Genomic DNA, 10,857 nt, shown 5'->3' with positions numbered 1-10,857 from the left:
AGATAAGTTTAGAATACTTTTTGAATCCCATCTCTCGATATTGTTGCTGCAGGAGCATATTCGAGGCATGAAAAGTGGTGAAAGTTTTCTCCAACATATCATGATCAGTAATATTATCACCACATAATTTCAATTGAAAAATAATTCTGAACATAGCAGAATTATACTCACTGATAGATTTAAAATCTTGTAGCCTTAGATGAGTCCAATCATAACGTGCTTGTGGAAGAACGACCATCTTCAGGTGGTCATATCTATCTTTCAAATTATTCCACAGTATGACTGGATCTTTAATAGTGAGATATTCCATTTTCAAGCCTTCATCAAGGTGATGGCGTAGGAATATCATTGCTTTGGCACGGTCTTGGTTTGATGCTTGATTTTTGTCCATGATGGTGTCTGCCAGACCCATCGCATCAAGATGAATTTCAGCATCAAGTACCCAAGACATGTAACTTTTGCCCGATATATCCAGGGCTACAAACTCAAGTTTAGAAAGATTTGACATTATTTAAAAAATAAAGTTCGTACCTCTGATACTTTCAAAGTATTTGCTCGAGATGGTAGTCTCGTGCTAATAACGTGTTATAAAATAAAGACTGTAAAGTAAAGACAAGTATAGAGAGAAACTGATATATTATTCAAACTTCAAAATTATGTACATAATGAACTGAAATCTCCTTTATTTATAGAAGAAAGCAAGTTGATGTGTAAGTTGTTGTTGTGTAAGTTACTACTATACCAGATATAGATAATCTTCTATCGGGATAATGTTTATCCATAACGGAGTACCGAAAGGATAAACTCATTGTAGCAGATATAGATAATCTTCTACCGGGTGTGATATTTATCCATAACAGGGGAACCGAAAGGATAAGCTCATTGTACAAGATATAGATAATCTTCTACCATGTATGATATTTATCCATAACGGGGTATTAAAAGGATAAGCTCATTATACCAAATATAGATAATCTTCTACCGGGGATGATATTTATCCATAACGGGGTACCGAAAGGATAAGCTTTTTCAGGAGACTTATTTCCAATAGAGTATTAAATAGATAAATATAGTTACGGCGGAGTCTCATATAGATCAGTTTCTTCAGGAAGCTTATTTACAACGGAGTAGTAAATGAACATCCATAATATATTTATAATAAAATTATTGTTTTTGTTGTAAGTAAAAAATTGTCCAAAGTAAAACTAACTTGAATTTCACTTTCTTTCAAACTGAAAAGAAATGCGAACAATTCAACCCCGATTAAGCCTTTAGAAAAACAAAATTGAAAAGTCTGGAAAGTTGCAAAAAATTTCAGGGGTGTCCACATTTCTATAAGTTTTGTAAATATTGAGACATAGTTAAAATTTCTGCTTCTTCTCCCCTCTTTCTTCCTCCTCCATCTTACTTTAGAAAATTGAGGCTCGTTGCTTATTTGTGATTGATTCGGATTGGTTTGACAGAAGAACTTGAAGAACGCCATTGGTAAATTTTATTGAGCTTGATTGTTGAAGAAGGGAAAGTGAATCTATTAATTTAAAAAAAAATGGGTTTAATCAACCATTAAAATTTGTTATTGAATATCAAATATGAAATTATTTGAAGTTGATTTAGATCAATTTTAGTCAAATTATGTGCCTGAGAAACCCTTTGATTAGCCTTTTTAATGAATATCTTTTTACCATATCTTAACTTGGACTCAAGGAATTCATTCACAGGCACGTGAAGTAGCGTGAAGAAAGCATGAAATCAACTGACAAAACCAAAAAGCTAAAGTGACATCATTACTACATGGGTTTATTTGCATTATTTTGACCAAGTAACAATTACCCATGTGGTATCCTGACAAGAATTATGCTCTACATAACACAATCCTTCAAGAGTAACGTTTAAGGGAAAAACAACAAAGGCTAGGTCCTCAACTTCAAAAAAAAAGGGGTAAAATAAATTAATTCCCTAATAAGTTTCAAACTTCCATTTCCTTTTGTAGTAATACTCCAAATATTTTACTCAAAGTTAAAAGAAATACCATTTGACTCTGTTTACTTGATAATACTTACTGGGCATGGCATTTCGGCATAACTAATGGATTTATTCTTTGCTGAGTTTTCTTATATCAAATCAATCCAATTTAGAGGAGCTGGCCACTTTTTACATGCCTCATTTCCTCTGTAACTTAAAGCCTCCACCATACTTGTAAGCGTCTAGTGATGCTCATTTTGTGGAGGTGCAAAGACTTCAATTCAAATCATTTGATAACTTGAAGTATACCAAAAAATGGTACCTCTCTAGCACTACAAGGAATGAGGTAAGCAGAATAGTGCTTAATCATATTTAGATATTCAAATGGTTCAAAGAAAAATTATATAGCACTAGGCTAGATAACTGTACTACCACGAATACTCTAATCCAATGGGATAGTAAACACAAAAGGTATCACGATCAGAAGGGGTAAAAATTACCATCCTCTGTTTACAAGAATATTGACAAACATGAACCAATAACATATCACACTAAAGCTGCAGATTACAAATATAGACTGCAAACAAGTTGAGGAAAGAGTAGTGAAAAGTACATGCCAAGAGCAGCTACCTATACAACCACACCACTCAAGCTATTCTGGGAGAAGTTAGCTCAACTTTGATAGCTTGAGTATCTTTCCAGCTGATTTCTAAGCAGAAGGGGATCAGAGTCAAAGTCAGAAGCACACCACATTTCATCTACTGGCCTTTACCGGTGTTTGGATAGGCTTCGATCTTGTCACAACCAGAGAGATCATAGTCATTGGCATGCTTGTTACAATTTTACAATAAACCATTAGAGGAAAATAGTCGAGTTGTCAAGTAGACTAGGAGCAGAGGAAGTCTATGCAGAATTTCTTCACATCTGTAGTTGGGGTTTCCTCGAATGTTATTGAGTGTTGCGTGTTAACCCACTTCGTGCCGCATTTCTGCAGATAATATAATACTATTTTAAGTAAAATTGAAAAACAAAAATAAATAGGATAAAACAGGCACTGGGAATTTCAAGGAGCCACAATCCAGTATTAATCCTAGCCCCCACTGCAAGGTAAACAGTAATTGCAGAAACATTCAAATTAAGAGCAGCTTAACCAAGTAGCAATATTCAGATAGGGAAAGCATAATGATACTAGACATAGTTAGTCGGCTAGTTTCTTAACTCTGCGAGTTGGAAACTGCAGAATCTACCCTGCGAGTAGGAAACTGCAGCATCTGCCCTTCCGGTCAGATGTTAAACCAACTAACTATGTTAAACCAAAATGATATGTTAAACTCACACTCCAACCACCAGTAATAAACTTCTATCAACACGTTGAATTATATAGTTGTTCCACATGAGTTATGTAAAAGTAAGTGTTTTATAAAGGTCTTGGGCCACTCTATCCATTGTCTTACGTGTTGGTAGGATATTCGGATTTCTTTCACATGATATCAAAGTCCACCTTTAGTAAGCTCATTTTTACACTTTTACGTCGGCATCAAAGTTCATGTCTGAATTCCAAAGTCGGCTTACACGTAAGGGAAGGTATTGAGTCATATTGGTGCCCCATGGGTTGTTGTAAAGGCTTCCAAAGGAGCCTATAAAGATCATGGACCAAACCCATTGCCTTAAGATTTGGAGTGGATGATCTATTCTAGGCTTTAGGCAATTGCCATTTTATTGCAGGCAACGGGAATATTAGATATTTCACCATGCAACAAAGATGTCTAAGAACCACATCCACCTCCCAAATTTCAAGGCACTTCTGAACCTTAAAAACAATGGCGGAAACATGAGCTAAAAAAATTAAACGCGGAAATAATGCAGAAATTATATGCATATAGGTGCATCCCAAAGCATGTACGAAATGCTAAAAAGTATGAGATGACATGTAGATATTGCAAGAATAACCTTTCAAGCTAATTTATATGGGAACAAGAAATATTGCAAGTATTTTGTTAGAATTCTCAACAAAAACAAAATTGCAAGTATCCAACAATGTATTGTTTTCCCTCACATGTTGTTGAGCATAGTTCAGAATAGAATGGGTGATGACAAGGACGGAGAGTTAAACCTTTTTCCCATTTCTTTCAATAGGAGATGAAGGGATTAGAGCTCTCCGTAGTTGGATAATGGTTCCTCTATTTATACTCTTGAAGGTCTTTCTCTGTTATACATCATGGTATTAAAACTAACAAGACATGCTTCAGAGCTAGACCATTAGGAGGAAAGTAGTCCATAGATCATCAGAAGTGGTTCTATAGCAATAGGGTGAACTGACGGAAAGGAAAGAAACCGAAGAGCTTTTGATGAGGTTGATAGCAATTTTTTACATATTACTGGAATGTAAAAGGAAAGAAACCGAAGAGCTTTTGATGAGGTTGATAGCAATTTTTTACATATTACTGGAATGTTTTTGTTTTCATAAAATTCTGGAACTAATGAGATTCCGATTAGCATGGATAATTGGGTTCTCTTTGTAGGAAATCAATTTTTTCGGTGAGATTCCCAACTTTTTGTATATCCCTCATATAGTCATATGAGTGCTACTCTTTAACATCAATACGACTATTCCTTGATTAAAAGAAGAGGCGGCATTTACTCTCTTCTTTCCATCCAGTTGAATTGGGTTATCAAAAGTTTGCATGAATGTTAGAACTATTAGTTAAGGGGTTGCACGTGCACATGCACATCAAGAGTTAATAAGTGAATAAAGAATAACATACCGCTTTATAGATAACTGGTTGTAATATCATATTGTGTTAGGTTGAAAACTTAAGGCATACCTTCCTGGAAGCAGCTGAGAACTGTTTGCTGGACCCCTTGAATTTCCAAATCTTTTGGCCCTGTTCTCATGATCTTTCTCAACACGCATGGCAGCCACCTCCTTCTCCATGGCAGCAACCTCCCTTCTCATTTTTTTAGCCTCAACCTCCATGGCTTTTGTTAAAGTTTCTACTTTCTTAGCTAACATCTGAGTTACAAAGAAGACGGTCAATCATAGCAGAAATATTATAGTGAACAAAGTCATAGTATAGCTGAGCAATCAAATCTAACCTCAATGGCGTCATCCTTGTCTTTAAGACTTTGATCCTTCTCATGACCTGCTTTTCTCAAGGCAATCACTTCCTTTTGCAGCAAATCATATAATATTCCAGGTATACTATCCTCTCTTTCTGTTACTTGTGTGTCACTGTTCTTTTCAACTTGACTTGCTTTCCAGGAATTATTCTGAGTCTCATTGTCTTTGGCTACATCACACGACTTGCTGCTGTTGAAATTTGGACCTGTACCATTCAGAAGGTTTTTGCCCCTGTCCAATGACCTTGAGCCACCGTCAAACGACTTCGACGTCCCTTTAGCATTCTTCAGCACCGTACTGGACCCAGAAGATCTAAGCTGAAATGATGGTGACCTCTTTGGTAAAAATCCATTGGAGGTCAATTTGGAGATGTTTTCAGCGCCTCCCAGTGATTGCCGACGTGCAGGACCATTGCTTGAACTTCTACCATCTGGTGTACTGCGAGTAGCTGAGCTAGATGATCTTAATGTCTCTTCAAGGACCTTAAGCCTCAGTTGATATTTCTCCTGAGGAAAATGATAAACTTCAAGTTATAACGAAATTGAAACAATAGCATAAAAATGCACCCTCTATTGGACTGAATTATTACTTTTAACATGGCTTCTGATTTTGCAGCTCGTTCAGTGACTGTGAGCTTGTCACGCAGCGTTTGCATCTCACCCTGTAGAATAGGATTTTGGGACACCAATAAGAGCTTATTAAACTACATAAACAGAATGCATTAAGTTCTATAGAGACAACAGACTGTACTATCTCATAGTGATCAAGTGATACTATTATACCTGCAAAAACCTCCTTTCTTCAAGCCACTGTTTCACAGGCATTACTTTATCATTGGCATCTTTCCACTCATTAGCAACCACAGTTGCTACCCTATTAGCTGTTACCTTGGCACGTGCCAGCTCCCGGTCAAGAGTTTTTCTTTCTTCCTGGAAAATGGAGAAATATAAATGTTCCTGCATTTAGAAGTGTCTGCATACAAACTGTTTATAGTATAATTCAGAAGTCTAGCTAGGGTATATTACATTCATCTCTTGAACTTTCCGTTGATAATCCCGGACAGCATTAGCAGCTGCACCACCAGCAAGAACAGCCTCCTCAAGCTCACGTACTGATTGCGTAAGCTTTTCAACCTCTGCAACCTTTTGGCGATGCATTCTGTCCAATATTTTATTTTCTTCCTGATGAATGTATTGAAACAAGATCAGTAAAAAGAGAATTGAAAATTAAAAAAGCTAAAATGAGAGAGTATTGCAATGTTCAAAACAGCAGAAGTGCCATTCCTGTGATCAACATACCTGGCATATTTCTATCTGTTTCATCAGCTCTTGGTTCTTGTTCTGAAGGTCGTCCACCATAGAAGCTTTTGCTAATGCTGACTGCACAGTTCTCTCAGCATCAAGTAAAGCTGCCTCTTTTGACTTTGTAAGACGGTCCAGTGCTTTATTATCATCTTGTAGCTTTGCAATCTGGGCAAAAGGAAGGCCAAAGAATGAGAAAATCTATGAAGGTGAGCTTTTACCATACCACAGCCAGTTTTGAAATACGTGCACACACCTCCTGACGAGCAAGCTTGAGTTCAGCCTCCAAAGGTGCAAGGATGGCTTCAATAGGCGGCATATCATCATCTTTTTGAGCAGCATGGACCCTTCTAAGAGTGGCTTCTGCTGCAAATTGAGCTGCCATGGATGCTTTCTTCTCATCATTAATTTTCTTAATTTCAAGATTCTGCCAAGCAAGAAAAAAATTTCACAGTTATAGAAAGCTTAAGAAAGAACAGAATATCTTGACAAGAAGAGTTCGCGGATGTACCTTGCTTTCTAAAAGAGATTCTGTCAACTTAAGCTTCTCGTCAACCCTTGACAACTCATCAGTGAGCTAAAATTCGGACAAAAAAGCAATCTATATTAGCTTTTCCTCTTGAGCACTGATGAATATCTTTACAAACATCAGCAGCAGCATTCATCAATCAAAATGCATGATTGGATTTATAAAGGCAAGACATAAACTAGAATCTTGTTGCCTAAACACAGCAAAAATGCAAATAATAATCTAGACCCGACTAGACTACAGCTTCCAACTATGAACCTCAATCTTTTATTCAACTCTTATGAGTTGGAAAGGAAAGTCACAACATTCTGATTTTGGAATACACTGCCAGCCCCATATAAACATGGATTGCAGGAACATATCCAGATCTTCATATACTGCACATGTAACTTCCAATTCACACATACGGCTCAAAAGATCCTCAAAATCATGAGTACAAATCAATAAAGAGCTCCTATTGCCCACCTTTCTTTAAAGCTAACAGATGAGTCCAAGTCAATAAAGAGCATCCTATTGCCCACTTTTCTTAAAGCTAACTCTCAAACTGGAAGAATTTAACATGTGGTCAGTTAAATAGCTGCAAATTTCATTTATAGAAGATTTTGTTCAAATCAATTTGAAGTAGGACAATTACACCAATGGAAATTACTCCATAAGTAACCCAGACAAGTGATTGTTTTAAATAGCTGCAAATTTCATTTATAGAAGATTTTGTTCAAATCAATTTGAAGTAGGACAATTACACCAATGGAAATTACTCCATAAGTAACCCAGACAAGTGATTGTTCAAGTCCTACGATTTCTTTTTACATTAAGATTTATGAAGACCAAAAAACAATTATCTATTTCCTAGTAATCAAACAATCAAAAATCCTGGGCTTTTCCACTTAATGCAACAAGAATGTAGTTTCCCTTTCTTTTTTTCTTTTTTGGCTTTGTATTGTAACATGAATAGATAATTCATGTAGCCAACCAAACTAATTTATCGAGCCGTATTTGATACTAAGATGCATCTTGTAACATATGTTTAGCATAGCTTTTCGGATCAAGGATTTGAAATTTATAGGTTCCAGTTCAAAACTTTACTACAGCCCATTTGATTTACTGGTTGAAAATTTATCATTTCTACTATTTAGTGGATATTTTAACACATAAATGGTGTGAGCTAAAGCTACTAGGTTCGGATGAACCCATAAGTTGTGAACTACATCTGCCCCTCCTCATCATGGACTACTTATTTCCTTTTGATGTCTCTCCACAAAAAAAGGCTAGATACATTTCTTACTCTTTCCTTTCAATTTCTCTCACAAACTCTGCAATCTACAGGAAAGTGTTGTAGAGATTTTCTGATAGGGTGCTCACATTGTGCTATAAAACAACATTTGAACAACAAAAAGACCAAGGAAAGTAAATCGTCAAAAGAGCAGAGAACCTCTTCAACAGCCTTTTCACGCAGTCTTTCCGACAATCTTAATGCCTTGATCTCCGCTTGAGCCTCAGTCAATTCCCGGTCCTTATCTGCAAAACGACACGGTATCAAATATCAATCACAAATTTCCAAAAAAACCAAAAAACTCTACATAACAAAAACGACATCGTTCTAACACCAAATCAGGCATTTGGATCCAGCGGGCTAAGCATGACTGACCTCTAACTTCATTTTCGAGTCGATTGAGCTCCAACTTCACCGGATCCGACCCGTGAAGTAGGTTTAAGAACTCGTCGGCGTCAAGGCTTGGCCTCATCACCGCCGTCCTCCGCCGTGAACCCTTGAACGACGCCGACACTGTCAACGGCGTCGTCTCACGCACATTGCCGCCGCCGTTTTCGCTGTAACTGAACTCCTCACTCCCCTCGCCGGAAACAAACTCCGACATCTCTCTCTCTCTCTCTCTCTCTCTACTTTTTCCCTCTTCTCTCTCACATCAAAATACGCTAAAATATTTCTTCCAATTAATCAGAATACAATAAGCAAGTGAGATTTATATCTATATATATATAATATATACTGTATTTTGTATAATTCTTCGTGTGTATTATATAGAGAGAGAAACTGCGTGGAATGTTGAGTTCAAAATGATACTCCAGTGAGTTTCTCTCTCTTCAGTGTTTAAAGCAAGCTCGAGTCCTGAAATGAAGTGCTTTTGGGGCTTTGTTTTTTCTCTCTCTATAAAATCTGATTAAGAGGAGAGAGAGTGTGTGAGTGTAAGGTGTTTGTGAGTTGTGGTTTAGCTGGGTTAATCTGAGATTTGAGAACAAATAATATTGATATTTGCATTCTGTTCAAATGCTTTTTGAACTTCATTTGACTATAGTGCCCCTTCTATTGACTTGTCTTCATTAAATTTGAAACTTGCTTTTCGTTTCTAAATTTTGCAATAACGATAAAGTTTTGTCTCATTTATGTAGTCAGCATCAAAAGCACCAAAACTCCAAATATATTTATACAACTCTAGTTAAGATGATCTTTTTTTAATCTAGTTAAGATGACTAATTCTAGCAATAATTCATTAGTATTGGATATGAAATATGTAGAAATATTAGAAGTGTGTACATTGTATACGTAATATAGGACCTTATTAGTTGTAGTGGTTAGTTTATTAATAGGTATACAAGTGTAAGTGACTAAGTTAGTAAGGAGTGTGAAGAGTATAAATATGTATGTATAGTTGTAATGAAAAAGAATAAGAAAATTTTCACTTGAGATATATCTCTCTAGAAGTGTCTCCTCTATGCATAGCTTTATTCTTAACCCAGCTCCATCTCTCCTTTTAACATAGTATCAGAGCCACCGATCGGTAGAATTCGAGCTGGCTAATGAGCGATTGAGGAATGGCCGATCAGTATTGAGGTGTATCTTGTTCGATTTTTCAAGTACGGGAAACCCTAATTTCGCCATTGTTGAGTTCTCGAGTTTTTTCTTCTTTCGATTTCTGAGTCCTTCAAAATTGCACAAACCCTAAGTTGATTGCAATAGTTTTGTTGAGAATTTCTGATTTGCTGATAAATTGAGCGAAGATGACGATTACCAGTGATGAAGGAGTGTCTGCGATTCAAAAATCAGCTGAGCAATTCACTGATATTCATCCGAGAAATTCGTTGTTTCTGCATCTATCGGATACTCCAGGTTCTATACTCATCCCCTCAACAATTGACTGGAATAGAAAATTATATTGCTTGGTGCAATTTTATGAAGGTTGCATTGTTAGCTAATAACAAATTAGGGTTTATTGATGGAAGTTGTCATAGGGAATACTACAAAGGGGATTTAGTCCATGAATAGGATATGTGTAATGCATTCGTTTTGTCATGGATCACCAACTCTGTTTCGAGAGAATTGGCGAACGGTTCGATGTATTCATGTAATGCTCATAAGGTCTGGATAGATTTAAAGGAATGTTTTAACAAAAGGAACTTGACACGAGTATACCAGTTGCATCGTGAGATTTACACAATGGTGCAAGGAACCTCTTCAGTATCTGAATATTTTTCTAGATTGCGTAATGTTTGGGATGAATACTTCTCCTTAGTTCCACTTCCTGGAAACTATAAGACATATGCATATCACATGGAACAACAAAAACTTATACAATTTTTGATGGGGCTGAACGAGACGTATGCTCAATGTCATAGTCAGATTCTGATGACAATCCCTAGCCCATCTCTAAATCAGGCTTATAATATGATTATGCAAGATGAGAGTCAGCGCGTGCAATCTAATCTGATCATATAATGTGTTCAGCCCTTGCAACAGTTGGACTTGAATGATCCTACAGCTATGGCCTCTACTCAACACAATAAATTTTGAAAGAATACTGGCTTATACTATGATTACTGCAATATGAAGGGACATAAAAGAGAGACCTGTTATAAACTGATTGGGTATCCTTCTAATCATAAGAACAACAAAAGAAGTAATTTTGATCGACCACAACAATTTGGAA

The 10,857-nt window shown here is 36.5% G+C and overlaps 1 protein-coding gene across 1 annotated transcript; it reads right to left on the bottom strand.

Annotated features, from left to right (window-relative positions):
- Nucleotides 1-2,309: 2,309 nt before the first annotated feature.
- LOC107796755 (microtubule-associated protein 70-2-like) lies at nt 2,310-9,261 on the bottom strand. The gene is made up of 11 exons (XM_016619566.2): nt 8,562-9,261; nt 8,346-8,431; nt 6,896-6,961; nt 6,641-6,811; nt 6,382-6,552; nt 6,109-6,264; nt 5,866-6,012; nt 5,673-5,744; nt 5,059-5,589; nt 4,788-4,975; nt 2,310-2,950 (listed from the first exon to the last, which is right to left on the bottom strand). Exons 1-11 carry the CDS (start codon nt 8,788-8,790, stop codon nt 2,911-2,913), a joined length of 1,857 nt encoding a protein of 618 aa, XP_016475052.1. The 5' UTR covers nt 8,791-9,261; the 3' UTR covers nt 2,310-2,910.
- Nucleotides 9,262-10,857: the final 1,596 nt, after the last annotated feature.

Source organism: Nicotiana tabacum, chromosome 9, assembly GCF_000715075.1.
Source record: "Nicotiana tabacum cultivar K326 chromosome 9, ASM71507v2, whole genome shotgun sequence".
NCBI classification, from domain to species: domain Eukaryota; kingdom Viridiplantae; phylum Streptophyta; class Magnoliopsida; order Solanales; family Solanaceae; genus Nicotiana; species Nicotiana tabacum.
The sequence above is the reverse complement of the archived record's forward strand: the minus strand, read 5'-3'. Positions and strand labels throughout refer to the sequence as shown.

Excerpts from the sequence above, each read along its gene's own strand:
- LOC107796755 (XM_016619566.2), bottom strand. The coding sequence starts at position 8,790 with ATGTCGGAGTTTGTTTCCGGCGAGGGGAGTGAGGAGTTCAGTTACAGC. Across the intron at positions 6,553-6,640 it reads TCAAGCTTGCTCGTCAGGAG|ATTGCAAAGCTACAAGATGA; the intron begins GTGTGTGCACGT and ends CCTTTTGCCCAG. Across the intron at positions 6,013-6,108 it reads GGAAAGTTCAAGAGATGAAT|GAAGAAAGAAAAACTCTTGA; the intron begins GTAATATACCCT and ends TCCATTTTCCAG.